Source organism: Corvus kubaryi, unplaced genomic scaffold (assembly GCF_017639235.1).
Source record: "Corvus kubaryi isolate FWS band 111438036 unplaced genomic scaffold, C.kubaryi_AGA036_p1.0 37264, whole genome shotgun sequence".
NCBI lineage: Eukaryota > Metazoa > Chordata > Aves > Passeriformes > Corvidae > Corvus > Corvus kubaryi.
The window spans coordinates 74,352-97,959 of NW_024581079.1; the positions used below are offsets into that span (position 1 = coordinate 74,352).

At 42.5% G+C, this 23,608-nt stretch overlaps 1 protein-coding gene across 1 annotated transcript in view; it reads left to right on the top strand.

Moving 5' to 3' along the window:
* The window catches only part of ARHGEF4 (Rho guanine nucleotide exchange factor 4), a 173,481-nt gene that overhangs the window by 30,613 nt on the left and 119,260 nt on the right, over positions 1-23,608 (top strand). Inside the window, exon 2 of the mRNA XM_042024511.1 lies at positions 19,052-23,308. Within this exon, the coding sequence (XP_041880445.1) occupies positions 19,052-23,308 (4,257 nt within the window). The remainder of the gene's footprint in view (positions 1-19,051; positions 23,309-23,608) is intronic.

The window sequence follows — 23,608 nt, forward strand, 5'->3', positions numbered from 1 at the left end:
TGTAATCAGTGTCAGCAGAAGTAATGCACTTCTGTGTGTTTCTGGTTTTTCTAGTTCAAGTGTGATGTCTCCTGGTACATGAGCAAGTGTGCAGTCACTCTTGGAACAGCAACAGAACTGGGTCAGCAATGACAGAGAAAATGCCTCTTATGCAGGGCAGCTGTAATTAGTGTTGAAAATTTCATGTTCAGTCACACCAATGCAGCGCAACATAATAGTTACAGAAAGACACGACTAAAATATCATGTTTGTCATTCAAGCTGAGTTTTTTTCTTCTTTGTAATATAATATGTTTGTTTATATTCCCAAGTCAACAGAGTTCAGGGTACGATGGAAAGCAGGAACATCTCATCTGCTTGCTTGGGTTTGTCTTGTGGCATCCTGGTTTGTAGATGAGAAGTTTAAGAACGGCAGCTATACAGCATTTCTGATCTTACCCAAAGGCTTTTTCACATTTCTGTTCCATCAATGTTCCTATCATGATGAGGCATGAGGTGGTTTAGTCATGTTTTAACAGGGAAGTCAGAGTAACTGAGGCTTAGGGTGTAGCCAGCCCTTTATACCTTGTCAGTGTTGCAATGTTAAGGAGCCCAAGTGTCCCAAATGCTGATGCTATTCCTCTTGACTCCCAGTGTTGCTCCTGACACTGGGGAGCTCTTGGCAGTGAGAGCCTGTGTGAATTGTGGGCACTTTTATCACTTGTATCAGTAGGATTAACAGGTTCCTGTCTGAGTGGCATCCTGCCTGCTCAGGCAGTGCGTGCAGGACAGCCTTTCTGCACATCGCCAGGCTGTCTGGGTATTTGGGGTCAGACCCAGGTCAGATGGCACGCGTTTGACCCACTACAGTGCGGAGGGTAAGAGCTCTTGATTTGAAGAGCTGATGTAGCTCACACAAGGTCACTCTGCGGTGTATATCCTTTTAACCCAACCTGATTGCTTTACTTGACCTTCCATAGCTCACACCAAAAAGCTTTGAATATTCATTTTTATAGGCAAGTCTTCCAAAGGAGGCACCAAGATTCAGGTCTCCATGTTTAAAATCTATCCTTAAATTTCATAAGGGAGGTTGCTTTTTGGCATCATCCTATTTGAATTTGTTTTCCTCCTTTGTGAAGTTAGAGAAAAACAGCTGCAGTGGCCAGATGGATCTGTAGTGTGTTCCAGTTATCTCAATATCCTGTCCAGGAAAAGGTATAAAAATATGGCAAACATATTGTGAAGCTTCTCCCGAACACTCTGTCTGCTATCAACAATTTAAAGCTCAGGCTCCTCTTCAGTTAGAGAGGCCTTTTAAATAGGGTTGTTGTTAAGTGTAGGGCTGGCTGTCAAGAGCTGGGCTGCCAATAGCTTTTGATTGCCTTTGCACTAGAATGTTTGTTTTCAGAAGCAGAGCTGGGGGAAGGCTATTGGCTTGGTGAGCTGCTGAAGAAAGGGATACTGAATCCCTAACTTCCTATCCTGGCTTTGTCTCGTTTATTGTCAAAAGCAGATCATATCATGTCTCTGAGCTCCTTTTCTCTGTGTGAAAAGGGGACTACTGACCTAGGGTGGAATGAAGCATGGTGTGAAGATGCTTGATATGTTAAAGAATGTCTTGTTCAGTTCAGAAATAAATTTGTAGGATTTAGAGTCCATCCCCTCTGCCTCCCCTCTACACTATTATTCTTCTAGGTAATCTAATCTTTCAGGAAAGGAAACTTGTCTTCATATTCCTTCAATGGTCATGAACAGCAGTTTCCACTAAAGGAAAATCCTTAAAAATGTATGCTGTTGCTGAAACTTCACAATATATTAATATTATCTAATAATATTAGTGTATTTCACTGATAGTTTTGTCCAGCTCTAATAAAGAGCTATTAAGAGTTCTACTTCACAGGATTTCAGACAAAAATCTTGTGACTGCAACACAACTGTACACTGGAGTGTTCTGAGCAAAGCCATGAAGGCACTCTGGTATTTTAAATTTTGTGTAGCTTTTTTGGGATGTTTACCTTCATCTTCTTTTTCCATTTAGCTTACTAACTTCAAGTCAGCTGACCCGATAAAAACAGAGGACACTGAATATTTTAAGTAGCAGAAAGTTATGCCCATGGGGTCAAGTTTAGGGTTCTCTTATGAAAATAACCCAAATCTGTGCAATTATAGTATCACAGAACAAGCTGAGTGGAAGGGACCCTCAAGGATCATCGGGTCCAGCTCCTGGCCCCGCATAGCACCATCCCCCAGTCACATTAATCTCTGTACAGTAAATCTTATTGCTAAAAATGAGTCTGAGACTCTCCAGATTTATTTTAACCTAAATCCTCCTTTAACAAATTGCTGGGACTATACTTTTTAAACCTCTTAAAGTTCAAGTCTTTGAAAAATGCAAAAGCTGTTAAGTATTTCAGCATTCCACCTCCACCTAAGCTTGTTGTGTGACCAAGACTTTACTGGAAAAGCTAGTATGTTCCTAAAGGCCGTGGTGAGGCCATGGGAAGCTATAAATAAACTTTTGAGCTTCTCCAGTGCTGCTCAGGAATAAATTTTTAGCCAAATAAATCTTTTTATATTACTGTTATTACAAAATTGATCAATGTTCTTGACTCAGCTAATGGAATTGGCTGGTTCATTGAGAAAGGGTATCTTAGAACTGTGATCAGCTTGGCCTATGTAGGGATTTGCTGCAGAGAACCATTTGCTTCTCCCTGATTACAGGATGGGGTGCACAGACTCCTCAGGTCTCTTTGGCTGGGATACAGCAGACGCACACAAAAACATGAAAAAAAAGCTAAAAATTATTTCTGAGTACCATACATATTCACAAACATGCAGGGCAATGAAGACATCTTCTTCTTTCTCATCATCTTTTCTGCAACACCCACTTATAAGTTGCAGTGTTTCCCGTTGTACCTCCTATGTTATTCTTGAAAAAAGCTGCAAAATTGAGGCAGCTGCAGACTCCATCCCAAGAAAGAATTGTTCATACAAAGGTCCTTCTACAGTTGTGCTGCCCTTCCATGCTGTGGGACTGTTGTCTGTAAGCAGCTACTGAAATAGTGCCTGTTTGGAACAGGTCACTAGGGTCTGCGACAGGAGGATGCCATTCCTCAGCATGAGTGTTAGACATGGAAGAACAGAGAGCTGCCAGCCTGTGCCTGTGAAGGCAGACACAGGTCAGCCTTCACTGCTCATTCACTGCCTCATTGCTGCTCTGGTCCTGCACACTCTCCACATAGGTCTTGGTGACGTGGGGGGATTGTTTTGCTGTGAAGACTGTGCTGTTAATTATTGCAAGCAATGTGTGTAAAAGCATTAAACCTGGGGTTTGTATTTGATTTCCAGTAAATATCTGACAAGCTTTAGTTTTAGGGCATTCAACAAAATCTTCCTAACAGGGGAGATAGTCTTTCCATATAATCTTCTTATTTCCTTCCCATTTAATTTTCTCTTTTACTCACCTGCCCCTACCCTTGCTGCCTGCATGGGAGGAGCACTCTATTTCCTGCCCTGCCAGACAACCTGGGCTGGAAGGCAGGAGTCTTTTGGGTGGCAAGTTTAGAGGCAGTGGGAATACCAGTGGACCTATGCAGCCGTGGCATTGAAGACTGGGGTGTTCCCGTTGCATCTTGCTGGCAGTTTTAAATCCTACATATTGCTGGAACTGTGAGATCTCTCAGGTTCCTCGTGTCAGTGGCTGATTGTGAGATTTGGCTGATATAGATGACTGAAACCTGAAAGTTCTCTGAGGACTTCTTTCACTTTGGATGTGAAAGGTCTGAGGATTTTTTACAACCTTGATTTCAGCTACCTCCTTTGAAGAAACAATGAAGAAGATTTCAGGGCACATTAATCCCAGACAGAGTGTGGTGTTACCGAGGTTCCAGTTCAGGCAGTGGGAGCAAATGCCAGGTGAATCCTTTGCTTCGGCACTACAAGAATTGGCATCAGTCTGTGCTTTTGGCTGTTGGCAGGAAGAGTTGATCCTGGAACAGCTAATTGACAAAGCAGCAGACGGGCGAATTCGGAAGAAGCTCTCGATGGAACTTGATACCTTGACTCTGGCCCAGGCAGTGGAGCTGGGATCACAGATGGAGAGAGTGTTGCAGAAAAATTGCCCTGCGTTTATTTCAGTTCTGACAAAGCAGTGGGAAAACTGCAGCAGCACTAGTAAGATTTGGAAGATGAGAAATTGTCATTGCTGTAATCAGTGGTACTGCTGGAGACAGAAAAGACCTCCTGCCCTCCCAACAAAATATGATCAAGAGAAGGAAAATCGGTTCATCCCATTTTGTCACAGCTCAATGTCATCTGCACCAGTTATGAGGAGACAGCACTTGGGCTGGCAAGTGAGATGTCCTGCCACTTCAAATACAACCCCTAGGAGAGTCAGGAACGTCCAGGTAGGCTGCTGATCACAAAGGGCCTGGGAAAGAGTGACAGAAAACTAGACATGGCACCTGGGACCCGACCATTCAAACTGGGTCTGTTGTTAATGCAGAATCCTAACTCTCAGCTAACTTGCAGTCCTCCAGGTTACACTGCAGTACTTGAACACTAAAGTGGAAAACTTTCCTCTCTGGAATGAAGGTGTTACATGCTTGACTTTTGCTTTTTCTCTTTTGCAAGACTTAAATCTTGCATTAAGGCTTTGGGTGAGTTGTTAACAATTCTAAGAGCAGTGTCTGCACTGGATTTGGAGTATTGATGTGGAGGCTTCTGCTAAAGCACCTGGCAGAGAAGTAATGTTATAAATGGAGTTTTCAGATTGGTACTAAATGAGTCTGTCTACTTCCGGAGGAAAATCTTCTCAATCCTTTATAACACATAGGAATAGAACTTCTGTAAGAGCTTAGGTTTGTAGAAACCTCCATTGCTCCATAGTCATCATGCTTTGAAATGGTTCTGTAATGGAGCATCAGATTTATAGAGATATCTGTAAGTAAAGATCATAATGCCATATAAGAAGGAGACAGGCCAATAGGCATCATAGAGTTGTGTCTGTATCTGAGGTATCTGTCATATAAGATTGAGTCAAAGAAGCTCTGCTGTAACATCTCTCTCTCTCCAGTATTCTGCTCTATTTTAGTGTAAACTTCCTACTTCTATATAGTGGCAGAGGAAGCAGGATCAGTTCCTATTTATCTTGTTTCCTTTTTTTGTTTTTTTTTAAATGTGTGTGTGTTTGGCTTGGTTGGTTGGTTTTCTTTCTTTTCTTTTTCATTAAAGAAATGATTTCAGCATCTTTGGTTCTGATAATCATCCTCTATTTGATTTCTCTCTGGTAGAGCAGTGGAACTAACCATTTGTGTGAGATAATGTAACAGGGTTAGGAAGAAAGGAAACAACAATAAGGAAACTTGATAGAGCCAGATCCAATAAAAGGACAAATGTTAGCAGAAATGATAGTAAAATAAGAGAACAAAAAGCACAGTCGATGTGGAATCAGGCTCTTTTCAAACAAGGTGATCATCTCAGGGCTGCGCAGAAGCAAGCTGAAGTCGTTCCTCTCTAAAAGACTAAGAGGAAATACAGCTTTTGAATGGTTTGAAGACATTTCTCCCAGTGCTTCTTACTTTGTCCTTGCTGAATTCTGTCATGAGCTGAACAAACTGCATCCCTTCACAGCTGCCCTGCCTTCCCTAAGGCAATTATTTGTGATTAGCTACCATAATGTAATTAAATGTTTAGACTGTCCTGAACAATTGAATATTGTATCTCTAATGCCTGTTATTAGTGCTATTCCTGACAGGTAATGAAAACATTATTGAGGCTAAAAATGTCTGGTACTCTTTGTGTATTCAGCATTGAAGCGAGTGAAAAGGCTGACTGAAGGGAAATGGGCTGTAGTGAGAAGTACTCTGACCTGAGGCAGTGCCGGCAGGATCTTCAAAGACTTGAAAATATATGATTTGCATCTTTTTGTTTTTTTTTAAATGTCACTTGATCTTTGTGGTTAAGAGCAAAATTGAGCTCTGTTTTGTTAACCAAAGTTTACAGCTTTTTGGATGTTCATGCAGGTCTGTTTGCCATTTTACTTGAACTGACCTTAAGAGTGTATGAAATGAGACACAACTTTTGCAAGATGTTTTTCTGATCTTGTGATGGGTTTAAGTCAGTGCTGTGCCAAGCAAAATCATTAGGTAGGAGGCTGTAGTTACTGTATTCCTAATTCTACAGTCCTGAAAGCTGGATTCTGGCTTAAAAGGCATATTTCTCTACTCTGATAAGCTTTCAGATCTTTCTGTGCATTCAAGTTGGCACTGGCTAAGTGAAGAATTGTGGTGTGGACTGAGTGACTGGATCTTGCTCACATCTCACTATGTATTCCTTGCCATGTGAAGTAATTTGCTAATACCTGGGGAGATACACAGGGCAGTTTGGGAACCTGGGAACAGCCAAGGAATGAATTACTTGGTGTGACCATACCCACTCCTGCCTTCTGCTCATGATCTTGCTGCCCTGGATTTTCTTCTGCAAGACTTTTTCTGCTTTCTGCATGTTGCCAAGTTGGAGAAACTGTGTGTCACAATTTATTAGAGCTTGTTTCACGTCCTCTGGCCCTCTCTCTAACCTTACAATGTGGGAAGCCAGGTCTTTCCCACTGAACCAATGAATGAGATGTTCTTGTAGTTAACACTTTTCAGGGACAGCAGTTTCTGCTCCTTCTGTTTCAAAAAAATTAATTACTGTTTCATTGGTTAAGTGGGAAGCCAAAATGGACACTTGTTGCAATCCTAGAATCTCCCTTGGTGGTACACAGGTATGACAGGACAAGGAGCAGTTCCTCCCTCCTGAAGAACTAAATGGGCATAATTTGTGTTTCTGGTTAGGGATATAAAATGCTTTCTGTCGGTGGAAGACTCTCCACCATAATATACATTTTCCGTGACACAGAGGCACAACTCGGAGGGTAGGGCAGATGTGCCTAGGTGGATTGTGCCAAAGGACTTAGGATATGGACAATTTCTGTCCCTTTGAATGCCTTTTTTATCATACTGTAGCTTTGAGGCTTGAAATAAACAGCTTAAATCATAAGGAGTGGGTGGTATGTGCCATTTTGAACTGTGAGGTTTTCTCCAGGCTAAGCAAGAGGTGTTGTTCAGTCTTTCCTCATGTCACATTTTCTAGACCTTTCCTCTCATCAGTGGACATTCCTGGGTCCTTTCTGAGCTCTGCACCTTATACATGCGTATGGGCTGCTTGTAAATCTGGATTGCTGCAGGAGCTCCTTGCTCATGACTGCTCTTCCATGTCACGTCTGTTACAATAGTGTATCCCTCCCTGTGTATTGTGGTAAAACAGATTAGTAAGCGTGTACAAGACACTAATTACTGGATTAGAAGGTTACAAGGAGCCAAAAAAGATCTTCTCATCTGTCCTGCCACTGAAGATCCCTTCTACCTGTGTCATTCCTGTCAGGTGTGTCTAATCTGTACTTAAAGACAGAAAGTGGTGGTTCCATGCTATCCTCTAGGCAATCTGTCCTAGTTTTTCATTATCCATACTGTTGGTGGTTTATTGATTTTGTTTAACTTCAGTCTTATCTGCTTCAATTTAAATCCCTTAAATCTTGTTTTAGCTGTCATACACTTGGAGAGAAGATTGCTGCCTTGTATCAGCAGTTAAAGACTGTTTTCACATTGTACTCTCTCTCTGGGATACATACTATATTTTCAACCTTTCCCCAATGATTCATCCTAAATCATTCTAGTTCTTCTTTTGACTATTGCCACTTGCTCCATGTATCCTGATGCAGGATACACATCAAGCTGTCTTGAAGGTTCCAGCTGAGACCTCGTCTGCGCCAAGCTCAGGTGTCCCATGCCACTGTAGCTATTGTTTTAGCCACATGCACTGTTGGAAGTGTCAGAAGACCCCTGGAAGGTGTTTACATGAATGAGACAGGAGTCTTGTGGCAAAAGCACAGCTGGTAGCTACACTAACTCACCTGTGTAGTGAGTGACTATATCCAAATTAAATCAAATCAAGGGACATCACATGAAGTCATCATCACTGGGATAAAAGGTTCCTGAGAAAGGGCAGGATCTTGCAGAGAGAAGGGGGCATTCTGGTCACAGATTCATACAACTCTTGTGGATTTTGAAAAACAAGGCTGGGCTGATGCTACCTCAGTTCATCTCATGAGTCAGGAGATTTCATTCTCCTCTGCCCAGTCACTTAATCTGATATTACAGTGCAGCTCAGAGGTCTGGAGGTGTTACCATTGTTACACAGAGAAGGAACAGAGGTGAAATCAGGTGTCCAAGATGAAAGGAGAAGTAAGGCATTAAGCTGGATAATGAACAGCTGCATCAGAAAAAAGGCAGGTGAGCCACTTCCTAAGCCCCAGCAGCCGAATGGCTTGGTCCCACATGCAGCAGTGTGCAGCACACTTCAGCTTCAGGGTGTGTCTGCCACCCCAGCAGGCGTTCGGCACGAGAGGCTTGCTCTGCCTTGCCTGTGCCATGTGGACAGAGAAAGAACTTGAGCCTGCGTGGGATTCCACAAACATTGGCTGCAGATCAGGCCTAGTGCTGATGCAGTTCTTGTGCCTATTTAAAAATCCCTGTAAATAGCCCTTTTACCTCCTGTTATGTGGGGAGAGAAGTGGAAACAGCGGGCAAAAAATGTCTTTGCAAATGGCACAACTTCAGGCAGCCGAATCCTTGCTCTGCAACAGTGTTGCTAGCTAAGTTTTCCTTGAAAGTTGTTGTTTTATATAAGCTGGCATGTTATTTGATCTCTTCTGCTTTGAAAAGCTCATCCAGAAGATTTCTCAACCACTCTGGAGAGAGGAGGGAGGCAGTGAGCAGACTGTTGGCACTGGAGTATCTCATGTCACCCAGCTAGGCTAAACTCAAATAAGATGTGAGGATGCAAAGTTGTGCTGGATTCAATTCACTTCCTGAACTCATGAGCAGAACCTAACCTGTCCTTGTCCCATGTCTGAAAATCATCCTTCTTCCCATGTTCCTCATTTTTCTACTGGCTCCTGCTGTCAGTTTTTAGGAGCTGCCTTTGGCTGCAAAGCCTGTGCTCTGAGTTTCTGTCTGTGTAACACTTGCAAGAGTCCAGAGCCCAAATGCAGGGCAAATGTGCAAGAAGCAACTCCTGAAGAAGGTCAGTAGGGGCAGTTGAGGAGGGGAAGCCTCATGTGTTTTATGCACATGGAGTGATACAGACCAGGAGACAACCTGAAGACGAAGCACATGACAACAAAAGGAGGAAAAAGTCTTATCTGACTATCAAAACCCAGGCTGATTTTGTTAGCAAAGCATGAACATAATGGCATTTGTATTAGACTGAGACATGTGAAAAAATAATGCTTCTGTTCTTAATAGCTTATGATAGGGGTGCATGTTTAACTGAGTGTCACTCGGAGCCCAGCTAAAATCACCTCAACGATGCAAAATACGGTATTACACTTTTCCTCCTTTTTCGTTCTTGACTCCTACTTATTTTTTCCCGTCAATGCCCATCTCTCTTCTGCCTTCACTTTGACATCATGCCTCCTTAAAATGCTATAAGGAAGAGTCTACAATTGTGTTAGGGGCATTTCCGTGCTGGCAATCCAGAGAGGCTCCAGATGATACATATACACAGCTTTTACTCGTGTCTCTTTCCTTACTGTCCTTGAGGTTTTCTCCTTTGTTTACATGGTATTCTGTGTGGGGAGATCTCAACCTTCAGAGTTAATTAGACCCAACAGGGAAATTGAAAGATAAAATTAATGAGCAGGGACTGAAATGGTTGAAAGTCTGGCTCTGCTGCAGGTGCTCTGGTATGACTAGAGCGAGTCATTTACTCTGAAACAGTTAATAAACATAGTACTTCCTCCCTCTCCCTGTTTCCTTCCCTCTATCTTAGATAATTAAACACTATGGGGCAGACACTCTCGCCATGTTTATCCAGCACTATTAGGTCATGGGCCTTGCAGCATCTAGGAACTCAGCAGTAGGATGTGCCAGAGGAAGGGTGCTTGGTGTAATCATGTTGCAGCAGGGCTGATAAAAAGGACCAGCATGACCACAGAAAACATTAGTTCAAAAGCAAACAACACAATGAAGAGGGAGCTGCAGTAGCTGAGTGTATTGGGCAACTCGAAGTGATGTTTCCAGTGATGGCAGGAGGAAGTCAAGAAAGGCAGGATTTTGTATCAATCAGTGCCTTGCATTTCCTGGGCTTCATGTAGGCCCTTTCCTTCGGAGTCCTCTTTTAATTAACACTCTGAATTATAACTCTACAGATTTGAAATTCTTGACTAAGCAAAGAAAGACTGTGGTTCTAAAAGTGGTCTGAGTGGTTAGAGTGGTTGTAAGATAAATAAGCCATGTATCTCATGACCTTCAACTTCCAATTTCAGTACAGCCCCGCTCTTGAATGCCAAACTGATGATAACTGAGGGAATATCAGTGGATGTCTTGTGGCTACATGTATGTGCACATATACACTTGGGATTTCTTAAGGTACTCTTTGTCTTTAGTGGAGTCTCTTTTTTTCCAATAGCTTTCTACTTTAGAGAAGTTTGTCCTGTCTTTAAAATATTTGCTGTCTTTGTACTCCTTCAACTCAGTATTCCTTCTATAATTTCTCAACAGCACTCTGAAAAAAAAAAGAATTGAGTTTGAAAAAGGTAAATATGTCTGTTCTAAAGTGTAACCACAAAAATGTAGTTGCAGCAAAGTTACGGTGGAAGGACACACCATCACAGCATTTGCTGCCTGGTCTTCTGGAGCAGAAGTCTCCATTTCTTTCACCAGGAGTCCTTAGGGTTCCCACTCAGCTAAGTGGTCAAACCTTTAAACACTCTGAAGGGAAGATAACTGTGGGTGTTGTGTTCATTTAGAGCACGTTAGTGCAGAGCAGCAGGCCAGAATGACCTTTTAAAGAGTATAAAAACTTCCACTCTTTGAAGGATGTCAGTACTCGAAGCTCCTGAGCTGCATAGCACAAGAGTTCAGCATGGTCCCTGTCTTTGGAGGAGGATTCACACAGTTTCTAGGTAGGACTTTTGGTCTGTGCACAGCTGAGTGGTGCTTCTGCCAGACAGCTTCTACCTCCTGTAAGTGCACCTGCCTTGGAGAAAGGTTAATGGTAAAATTTACACAGAGATGGAGGTACATTTGCTCTATGACTCTGAGGCAGGAGCTTCCCCGTGGCTAAGTGTGTTAGATTTCATTTTTAGTACAAAGCACTGAGGCTTAGTCCCCCATTTCATGGGAGCAGCCATGTTATCTGCTCATATCTTTATGCTCGATCTTCTACATGAACTTCTGGTTATCTTTTGCTGGGACAGTACCGACCTTTTCTCTATTAAAATAAAATAGAGAAGGGGTGTGAAGGAGGAGGAATGTTCACCTGGTTTTATGAGGCAAGCAAAATAAATCCCAGCTTTCATGAAAAGATAATCAGCCATCTAACAATATAAGCTTTCCTTGTGTTGAAGGCAGAAGCACAATGAAGCAATAAGTGATATCGTCCCTTTAGATTTGCCAGCAGAGGGAGTGTGTCAGTGCAATGGTCACAGACTGTGTTCAACAGCAGGGAAATTGCTGGAGTCTGAGTTTTAGCTGTTCATGTTCCAAATTTTATTTGACATATTATATTGCCATATTGACCAAAAAATGATCTTTTTATATTTCAGAACAGTAACAATAGCAATTATGGATACAGTCTAAACTTTACATTTCAAGAGTGAACCCACACAGTTAGTGCCTTGGCTAAAAGGGGTAGGATTGCCTTTGGTACAAATCAGCTGTCAGTTTGTGAGAATAAATCTACAAATGTTTTCATAGTAGTTATGTCTCATATTGCTGCCCTGATGAAAAATGTATTTCTGGTGCAAACTGCAGCTTGTAAAACTTAATGGAAGAAATAAACCACAAATACAAGACACAGAGAGCCATGAACTTTTCAGTGTCGTGCAATCATATTGTACAAATAACCTGTCTTGCATACTTATATTCTGCTTAACACAGGAAATCTTTATGCCTCCTCACTGCCTCACCTCTTCATCTGCTGGGCAGTCCTATCTATCTGGAACTAAAGCTGAGGAATTTGATGGTGAGACACCTGCCCTGCAGCACAGTGAGACACTGGAATGCAGCCTGTGTTTATTAGGGGCAGCGTGTATTTGTGTGTGCACAGTGCTCTGGCCAGGCGCCGCTGCCACCTCTAGATGGCTCCCAGATCACACACTCTGGGATCCCCGGCACCTTGACCGACACTTCTGCTAAGCTCGGTGTGCTAGTAGGGGTGTCAGTGTCAAAGGGGAGATGCTGGTTTTGGCTTTGGGCTATAAAAGTGTTTTTATGTTGGAATTGGCTTGTTGAAAGGAATTGGAGAAGCTGCGTGGAGTGCAGTGGGCCCACTGTGGTATTTTTCTGTTCTTGCACTCCTGTACTGATCAAGTGTCATGAGACAACACCGTGGTGGAGACCCAGATGACCTCTGGGGCTAGGTTAATCAGAGCTGTAATGGTGAAACACTCTCTGAGCAGAAACAGAGCACTCAAGCTGGTGGTGGGTGGGGGAACACAGTGAAGTTTTGGGAGTTATGGTGCTGTTGTGATGTTCAGATATTTCACTGATTCTGTGCGTTGTTTGGCCACTGGTTCCAACTCTTCCCTCCTGCCTTCACCTGGCACTACTGCCTCGAGTAATGGTACCTGCCACAGCCTTATGCAACTGCTCACCTAGTCCTGATGATTTTGGACTTGCTTAACCATTTGGAGGCTTTCCAGTGAAGGCACTAAAGACAATTAGAGCAAGATGTGCGGTGGATGTCCACATGTTGTTTCCTCATGCCAGTAGTCATCAGTGTAGTGCAAGTTCTCACAAATCAACACAACTGGCTTTGAGATATCTTTTAGTGAAAAGTAACTGCGCCATTTGGGAACAATGGAAAAATCCATCTTTTGTGGAAAAGATGTGGAAAATATGTTGTTTAGTGACTTTATACATAAATGGCTCTGTATATAAAAATGCTACCACTTTAGGATTGAGAGCCCTGTAAACAGTGCTATTGCTGTGTACAGATGATTAACAAAACATCTGTGTCACCAAACTGCTTAGTGCCAAAATTACTATTGGATGCCTATACATATCTGCACTGCAGCAAGAACCTCCTGGGGAGTTGCTTTTCTCATCCATCTGTGAATTTTGTTTCCTCCTGTGCAGTTAAGATGCAAATGTTTGTGTCCTGCATCAAAAACTGAATATGTTTTCAAGGTAAATGTCATCATTCAGTGGTTATAGAGCACATTCCCCAGTACCTGCAGAGGGTTTCATTTGTAGTGCCTTTCAGAGTGCCTGTCGAATTGCCATTTATGCACAGAGCAGAATCAGTCTGAAGGTTCAGAACCTCTGCTGACAACAGCATCCCTGCTCAGCAGTCCTCATCATGGCACAGTGCTGCATCTGCTCTTCTTCATGCTGGTTTGCTCTTTATAAACATCTGTAACACCTGTAATATCCACTGAAATGACAGGCAATTCAGAAAAAGTGGTTTTCTGCTGACTAAGAAACAGAAGTTCTGTCTGAAGTTAATGTCTTTAAATCTACTTCTTTCTCATTAAGTGTAACAAGGTTTGTTTTTACAAGGCAGTAGTAAATAAAGGCAATTTAACAAAAGAGCTTGGGTATCTGGATTTGATCAGGAAGGTAATTTGAACCCTTGGGGACCTTATGTGGCTATTTTACTTGATGTTTTCTGTATAATTGCTAATTTGAATCTCTGCTGGGTCATTTTTCCAGCCACAGTTGATCAGTGCAGAGGGATTTGGGCTGGGTTGCAGCTACTGCACTGTACCCTGCACTGTCACCTCCTGTCTGAAGTCCTTTCCCAGAGGCAGCTTTTTGAGGGGTGGTTGTGTCACCATTAATTTAAGAGCCTTTCACAAGTTCTGTTCTTCTGTTTTATGTGAACCTTGAAAAACACAGCTCTGGGGGTGTGGGAGGGCTCTCCCAAAGAATTTTGTTTTCTCTTCAGAGAATAAACCTTTACACGCAAATTCACTTGCCAGACAAAGTTCCCCCGAGATAAGCCTGTGTCTCTTTATACCATGTATAATCCAACCCCTGACTGGCAACCAGTTTGCTTTAAGGATTTCTGGACAGGCTTTGCATTTACTTAAGCGTGGAAAAGTGTAGGTAAATTGAGAGCATTTATTCTGGGTCTGTATCTTTTCCCCAAACACGTGTGAAGTTTTTTGTTACAGCTCTGTGGTGACTGAGGTAGTGGGACTGGTTCCCTGGGATGCCAGCTGTGCTCCATCGTTGCCAGGAACCCCTTCTGACCTCTGTGACAAAACTTCTTGTGAAGGGAACATTTTTTGTGCCATGTTTGCTTTAAATCCAAGAATATAATTTAGTTCATGAAAAGCCATTTCTGTGACTGTTCTTCTGGAAAGGCTTGGCGATCTTAGATCTTTTGAGGCATTTACAACCTGGCAAATATCCAAGTAACATCCTAGAAGTAACATTATCTTGGGCAACCTTTGGCAGCCCAGTTGGAGAGACCAAGGTCCTGAGACCAGAGTCCTCCCTCTCTCCCCAAGACTGTCCCTTTCAGAGCAGAGGTGTATCAAAGTCACAAAAAGGAGAAACTGGGTATTTCAAATGCTCTTTCTGTCCTGGTACTGGATATATCTTCGTTTTTTCCTCTGTGACCTCAGCTCAGGATATCCATAATGGCAATAACAGTTCCGTGACCAGCATTTTTCAAACCTCACGGCCACCTAAGTCCCTACTTGGTTGTAGAAAAATCTCAGCTTTTCACAGCTCTCATTACACAGAGGCTGGATGAGTTTCATGCCACCATGTTAGACTGCCTCAAATATTTACTGTTTAGCTGTCATGAAAAGTTAAGAATTTGAAACTGAGTCAGGATCCCTGAGAAGCCAAGGAGGAGTTCCAGAGACTCAGTTGTTTCAGTAGTTCCATTTGGCTTATTTTTTGAACATGTAGGACACGAGTTAAACCAATACAAGTTACCATAGACAACATTACAGCTGAAGCCTGAAGCAGCTGTGTTGGCAATCCTATAGTGCAGTGGAGGGGACAGTTTCATTCACTAGTTTTGTCTATCTTTCTTTCTTTCCCGGCTTTTTAAGAGGCTTTATTAATGTTGCCCTTCTCAGAGACAGTAATGGAGAGACAGCATGTGGACAAGCCCAGCTTGGAGTACTGAAGTAGGTACAGCCAAATCCTGAGTGCCCTGAGCCTGGCTGTACTGGCACCAGTAGGTGCTCAGAGCACTGTGCAGGATGAGACCTTCTGTAAATGATTCCCTTGTGCCTGCCCTGGGAATTGCACATTTCCTTTCCCTGCTGAGCAGGGCTGAGGCCCATTGAGCAGAGAGGACAGCTGGCTTGCTCTCACCTGTTAATGGGAACTGCATTTTAGTCTCATCCCGTTGCAAATCAAAGACACTGGGCTGTGCCTTCCAGTCAAACAAGGTGTGAATGGAGATTTATGAAATGTATATTGATAGCAACTCAAGAGTGGCTACCATCACCTGTGGAGACAACAATTGTCTGGATCCTTTGAAAGATGAACTGAAAATGCTTTCATGTAGTCTTGACTTCAGGGAAAAACTGTTCTGATGTTCCCTGAGCTGGAAATGAGGTGATAACTAGGGTCAGGTCTGAGTGAGTGGGAAAGCAAGTCAGACTTGCTTAGGGAACTTGCATTCAAAGTAAAAGTCATATAAATGGTCAGATTCTTTTTGTGGTTGTGCAAATTAATGATTAAATCCTTCCTTGAAAGACTAGTTGTAAGTAATACAATTGTCTGTTTAACCTCTCCTGCCAAGTGTTAGGCAGAGAAAATTAGGGAGACACAATATCTGAGAAACTCACTATTGCTGCAATATAATATTGTGTGAGAAAATTATTCAACTACTGAATCCGATCTAGAGAAAAAATGATACCTAACTGTCCTTCCAAATGAAAAATATTCAGAAGACAAGAGTGACTTAGCCCATGGGAACAAATGTCACATATGAGGGCAATCTGGGTGGAAGGTATTTTATTTTATGGAGATAAAGGTCATCACTTCACACATCAAAGTCACAAGTTTTATTTTTCCGGTGACTACGTGGATGAGATTATATGTGGCTACATGCAATAACAGCAAGACAGTAACTTCAATTTCATCCTATTTTCTTGGCACATTTCAGAGATGGTAAAAGAAAAGCAATAGAAAAGCAGTCAGGGGAGCTTTGCTGTGTTTTGTGTATTGTTTGTGAAGTACAAAAGCCTTATTTTGGAATTTATTTTTTGCATTTATTCTAGGCCCTTGTCTTCCGAATGTTTATCTGCTCTGAGATTGAGGAGATGTATAAACAAGCAACCCTGTCCATAGGCGCTGAGGGTTTTCTCAAGAACCCTTCCCAGGAAAGAGCCATAATTTGTCTTTTGAAATTCTCATTGTAATCTCATGGAACTTAAAGGCATGAATACTGCTGTCTAATGGGCAGCCTCACTGAGAATCACTGCTGCACGTCTGCTCAGTTCTCGAGCCTGTGATTGTCTGTGTTGGGAGCACAGGGCTATGTCAGAGTCCATTGTAAACCTCCCCTTCTGCTCTGTCTGAGCTCTTCAGGCTCAATTTCTACAGAAAAAAACCCAGTAAAACACCAAGAGAAGTAGTCCCAGAAACCCTAACAAAATACACACGCTGCAGGTTGGGGGAAAACTAAACCACATATGACAGAGCACATGGTCAGAGCTAACTCTGGGCCTTCCAGAGACACTGAGAGACCTGCAGAAGACACAAATGGCACCATTGGCAGGTTGTTGGCCCTGTTAGGATTTCTTCCCTGGTCATCAGGGAAGTTCAGCGAGCCCATGAATGTCAGGTTTTCCATAGGTGAGCTCTAGGCCTCCCTCTTAGGCAGAGGACTTGGCTAGACTTGGTGGAAATCAAAGCTTCCACATCCTCTCGCTCCTCGGGGGAGCTCCATCCCATGCTGCATCTGGTAGACTTGGTCCTGCCAGGCTCATCCTGGCACTGGTTCCCCTCCTTAGCAGCACCGGGGCTTGTGTTCAGTCCTGGGCCCAGTCCAAGAGTGGTGGTTGACATTAATTGGTGCCCTTCATACCTAGAAGATGTTTCCTTATTTCCCACAAGTTGTGGAAGCAATTGTGGAGCCTCTGTTTCTGCTTGAAATGCATAATTTTTTATAAACCCATTAAAAATAATGAATTTGGGAGGGGTCACAGTATGAATATCCTGACATAGCTATGTTTGGAATAATGGATGGAGCGTAAGGGATTTCTGCCCTAATTTTTTAAAACATTTAATTCATAATTATCCTTGAGAACAGTTGGGCATCTTCATTACTTTGCTCGTACTTGCTTGAATAGTTTTTATCTTAGTTTATTGCCATCTGTAAGTTTGTGCTCAGAACAGTGTCGAAGAGGCAGTGCTGTTACTGCTGAGCAGCTGCTGCTGCACTCACTGTTGTGTGAACCAACTGCTCACACTTTGGGAAATGCTGCTCTGTGCTGCTCACTGCTGGTCACTTCTGTCCTGGGGACCATGGGATTTACCATTATTGGAGGACCTCAATTACATGTATCACTGATTGCACACAGTAAAGGACTCATTGCTCTGCTGGTTATGTGACTCATGTTGCCACTGCAGTGCAATTTGGACAGGTTCAAAAGTGATTTTTGGACTTGTTTTGAAATACTAAATTCTCCCCTTTGTCTCCTCCATTCAATTTGTATTTTCCTTCTTCTGCCAAGAGAAAATACCAGTGTTCTTATTGAGAAATTCTCATTTGGAAATAACTCGTGCCTTCCTTTTTCCAATTTACACACTATGTGTTGGAGTCTAAAATCAGAAACTCTGTGATATGTCCTTTGACATGATCTATGATTTTTCTTCCCATATGAGGAATCACACTTCCTCTGTGACCCTGGTGAATGCGACATGCAACTCAAGCTAAAGTTTGCAACTCAAGCATGTGTTCTAGTCTGATGGATGCCATTCACTTCTGGTACTTTTTTGTTGTTTGGTTTGGTTTGTCTTTTTTTTTTTTTTTTTTAGAAAAGTCTTTCATTGTTTATTATCTCAGTTTTCAGATTTTAAAATATGCTGATCATTCTTGTGAGAACTGTTACCAAAACTGGGGTAAAGAGGCATCCAGCATTAGGGTTAAAGGCTGTCATTTTTATTTATGTGGCATCTCATTCTAGATATGAATGGACTGAAGCTGAAATCAGCCAAGTATCTTTGTTGGGTATATTTGTAGAACTACTGACAGTAGCTGAACCTGAAGCTGACAGACAGCAAGTACTATTTTTACCTCAGGAAAGTTTGCTGCAATTTCATTTTCTGCTTCAAACTTGAGAAATATCCAGACTTCTGTTGAAGAAAAGAAGACTGAGGCTCTCCCAGGGTTAGCTGTCTGTGACAAAAACTTTTCCTAATATTGACGGTGTGTTTTTAATCCTTCTGCTCAGAGCCAATGATTTGGATGTGTTCTGATAACTGATCCATGTAGTGCTCCTAGTACAAGCCTTCTGGAAAATGAGATTTAAGGCTTTTTTCACCTTTGGTTCAAGTTTTGGTATGGGTAATATCTGATTACTCAAGTGCAATTATTCTGCATATATTTATTCCACATTTCTGTAATGCAGACATTAATTATTACTTCCCAGGTTTTTTCACATACACGTCCTCCTCAGATTTGAAGATGTGTTAATTGGAGTTTCTAGATCTACTGGCAAGGGATGAGTTCTATTTGATGTACTTGAATGTGAAAAGTGTTTTCATAATGGGCTATGAAAGATACAGAGAAAAGTAAAATTTTGGCCTCTGCATAATTACATATGAAAATGAAAAAAAGGTTAATTAAGAAACATTAAAGAAAAAAAAAGCAAGAAATAGAAAGACCTCAGGACCATCAAGAAGTGAGACATCAAGTAAAACTTGCAAAGACATCAGTATGTATTAAATTAATTGTGTTCTGAAGTCCCTTTTCTAATAATAATTCATGTTACCCTGCTACTGTGGGATATCATTGCTAACTCACTAATAATTTTTGTTTATTCACAGACCCCACAGCCAGTTGAAAACTACATCAGTGAAGGAGAGTTTGAAGACGATCTGAGTTCTTCTACCCCAAGCACAACAGAACTGGAGGTGCGTGGATCCAGCCAAGAAACAGATGAAGATTATTTTGAAACTGTGTCACATCAGAGTGGATCTTTGTCAGATGTAAAAACGGAGCCTTATGAGAGTGCATCAGACACAGAATCCCTTTCCAGTGATGTAACTGGGAATGCTTTCTTGGATTCAAACTGCCTGTTTACTGAAAGAAAAACCCTGTGCTGTAATCTTCCCAAAGAAAAGGCAGAAACAACCTTCCGTGAACTGAAGTGCTCCAGGCAACCAGAGTTTACCCAGCACATACAGCTAGAATTGTCCTCCAAAATAAAAGCACCAAGCAAAACTGAATTTTGCATACAGTTTGCAGAGTTAGAGGGTGAAGAATTGGGTGATGAAGAGCTAACGTTATCTAGTGGTATTTCCATCACAGAGAGCCAAGTCTGTGAAGAGGGCATTTTATCACAGACAAATAGAAAGTCTGTAGCAGCACTGCAAAGTAAGGCAGAGTTAGAAAGCAGGGAAGTGCAGTCCTGTACCAACTCAGTACTTACAGAAGATGATGTTGCAAGACTGAAGGAACATTCTGCAGTATTTAGCATTGCTTGTTTCAAAGCAAACTCAGAAAGCTCTTTGATTTTTCCTGAGGTACAGAGATTTTCCTTCCGGTCAGATGCAGCACCAAGCTGCAGTTTGCCTAATCTTCATTTTGAAACAAATGGACCTAACTGTAAAAGTTACACTGAGACATCTGACTGTAAGTGTGAATTAGAGTCTATGTCCAGTATAAAATGCAGCAGGAGGTATTCAGCTGACAGTGAGGGAACTACAGGTAAAAGGATAAAACATGCAAGTACAGAGACCATGTTGACGTCAGATTCACTCTTCTACCAGCGTTGCTTCAACCCAAAATCTCAGCTACCACACACAAGGTCAGTGATTACAGAAAGTAAAACATGGCACAGTGTACCTGAAAATATCAGTGCTCAAAGGGAGACAGAATGTGTGGGGAGCTGTATTCACCTGACAGACAAATTTAGATGGTCATGTTCCAGAATACATCTTCAAGGGCTGGACTTTGAATACACTTGGAAAAACTTAGGAAGGGTACCTGTAAGCCCTGAAAAGGCTATAGAAATAGAGAGCACATGTGGCATTAAAAGATCTCTTCTTGATACTGACACAGACTCAAAGGAGTGTCAACTTTCTCAACCAGCAGCCTCTCTCCAGTGCATTGATTATTATTTGCACTCCAAATCAGAGACATGTGGCCTTAGCCCAGAGCCAGCTGGTGCCTGTGGTGGCAGCTTAACACAGAGTGATGCTTGCGAGTGCAATCCAAACCAAAAGGAGACATCCTCTGCTCTGGACTCTGATCCAGTGGTCATAAGCGCTGAGGAACTTATGAAAAACAGTGACTATAAAGCTGAAAGAGATCTGGAAGCAAGCAGATTCCCATGTGATATTGATGTTGAATCGAACACTGGCGACACTGAGAACCCTGCAGCTTCTCATGTAGGTGTTCCTGCTGTTGTGGAAAGCAGAGATTGTGATTGTTCTGTAAACTGTGTTTCCAATGGTGGAATACAACACAAATGTTTGAAGGAGAATGGCATTGGATCTGAACTGTCGGATACAGAGATTGTGGCAGGAGAAAGATGGGCAGATGATTCTTCTAATCTTGGCTTTGGTTGGAAAGCCCTGGAAACTGCAATGCAACCAAATGGCAGTGGCAGTGGGACAGAGCACGAAGAGTCAATGCAGCAAAATACAAGTTGCAAAACTGGTGCCTTAAGGAGCCACTCAGAGCCAGGAACAAGTAAACATCCTACTCATGAAGGAAAGGAAGAAGAGAGTGTCTTTGCTGCTGAAAGGACTCCCAGATCAGATTACATAAGGCAGGGAAGGGATTTAATGACTGTTCTGGAATTAAAGCCTGCCCTAATTATAGTCTCTGTAGAGGAGAAAGGATTACAGTCCAAAACACTGAATGATAACCTTCCTACTGAAGTGGTAGCCAAAACATTGACAAATGTAGTGAGCAAGAATTTGATGTCTCCTCATACTGTCAGCAAAGCTCATGATGAGCCAGAGAGAGTTTTGAGTGAAAGTTGTAACTGTGAAGAACAAATTCTGGCCACCCACCTCATCCCTGGCAGTGCACAGGTACTCTCTGGTGAGGATAAACCTGAAGTAAAAACAGAAATTTCAGTAGAGAAGAGAGAGAAAACAGAAGCAGTTTCATCCTTAGGGTTCACCTGTAGTAATTCCACAGTAACAAGTGCAAAAGTAGAATTCAGGAATGTTGCTGTACCACTGGGCAGTGATAAACTTATTGCAGAAAGTCAGGCAGATCCATGTGGAAAATCACTCATAAAATCACCCAGTGGAAGCAGTGTGAAGGTCTCTGAGGTCTCTGAGGAAGAGCCCTGCAGAACAAGGAGACTGGTTACTAGTGCAGTGACACTGGAAACCAGCAGCAGTGTAAGCAGTTTGTGTCAGAGAGATGGTGCTGATGTTGGCCTTCAAGGGCCCAGCACTGTCTCTGAACAAGCAGGAGGCAGGCAAGGAAACGAAAGCTGTAATGGCTCGAAGGCAGAAATTTGTGAAGAACCCTCTCCTAGGGAAGGAAAGGAGGGCTCTCCTGCAGCAGACACCTCTAGTCCCAGCAAAGACGGTGCACTCAGTCTAGATGTGTGTGATGTCTTTGATGAGTCTCTGAACAGGGAGACCCATAACACTTTCATGCTGGGCCTGGATAATCTAAGTACCTGCAGCACTAACAGCGAGGAACTGGATGAGAACTCATCCCACATCCTGGGAAGTAACAGCAGTCTTCATAAAGCTGTACAAAAACCAACAAAGAATGAGAATAGTGGGAAAGCTTCCAGGTTTTCAGTATTCTCAAAAATGACATCTTTCAGGAAAACTAAGCCTGCCTCATTAGAAAATCAGGGAGGTAGCAGTTTGTTTGGCAGCAAGGCAAAGATAGAAGAACTGGATGCTGGGAAAGATGATGAAGACACTGCAAGTCTACTGTCTTTCAAAAGTTGTTCATCCGGTTTAGTCTTCCACAGGAAGGAAAGTTACACCTCTGAGTACTCCGATGATGATGATTTATTTTATGAGAAACCTGCAGGATTATTCAACAGATTGAGCCTGAGGAAGGCCTCTGCCTCTGGTCGGATACTGATGGAAGATGCAGATCGACAAGTTTCAGGTTCATCTGAAAACAATGAGAGTGAACCGGTGGAGCATTCAGGGATTAGAAAATCATTCCCTGAAAATGAACACAAAAGAAACAAAACCCCTGAAGGTAAGAAGTTCAGGACAAGGTTGGCCTTGGCACACAAATCCCTCTCAAGCTTATTTGAGTCCAAATGTCCAGAAAAGGAAAACACCGAGCAAAGCTCAAGAGTATCAGTGAAAAATGAAAAGGAGAAAGCCAAACTTCGCCAGAGCGCCTGGAAAGCTTTTCTAAAAAGCAAGGAGGCAGATGGACCAAAAAGGCCTGTCTCAGCAAGTTCATCATCTGCACAGGAGAGTCCTAATGCAACCAGTGGCCATGTGTTAACGCCAGTAGAGCGACAGCATAGTTCCAACGGACACACTTGTTTAAAAACAGAAACGGATAATGGCTCCTCAACAGACTCCAACTATTTTGACAGCTCTGTGGAGCCTGTTGATGTCTCTTCACCTGCACGTATGTGGAGAAGACGAATACAGTCCCATGACTTGGGTATCAGATACTCACAGAGCTCAGACTGTGATGAACAGCAGGAGGTTCTGAGCAACAGTTTAAATACTTCTCTAGAGGAATACTGGATGAAATCTCCATTTAGCCCCACTGACTTGCAGCTGGCATTTAGTCAGTCAAGTCCATCATGTCCCCAGCTCTCAAATTCTGATGGTAAAGACATGCCTTGTAGGCCCATGAGTCCTAAACCTCAGAGTCCACGATCCACTTCTCAACACAAGAACTTCCGTTATCCTGGGCGAGTATGTGCCACTTCGATGATCTCTCTTGGGAACAGCTCTGGAGTGGAAAGCAGTCTGGAGGCTCCTGAGAGACCAAAGACATTGAAACCCAGAGGCAGTCTCTCACACTCGTTGGATGACTACCAGAGGGATGACAGTGGCATAAGTAGTCAATCCCAGATCAGCTTAAATACAGCTTCTTCCATTAGTGACATGCTCCGAGATGAGGTGAGTTGTTGTCAGGGAATGATCAGGGGGTGGTTTGGTTTGCAGTCTTTTGTTTTACTATGGTTTAGGAATTCCAGTGAAACTCTTTAATGGCTCAATGGCTCATTGGTTAGATGAGTGCATAAATATTCCTCTTGGTCTAAGATAGGTAACACTACTCATTCTTTCTGTTTCTGTTCAAGACTATGTGGATTGATGCACTCTTAAAGGGAGAATTTGCTACAAAAACCCGAAGGAATGGAGCAATCACAACACCATTAAAGATCACACAGTCATCACCCTGTGATCATCTCCAGTTTT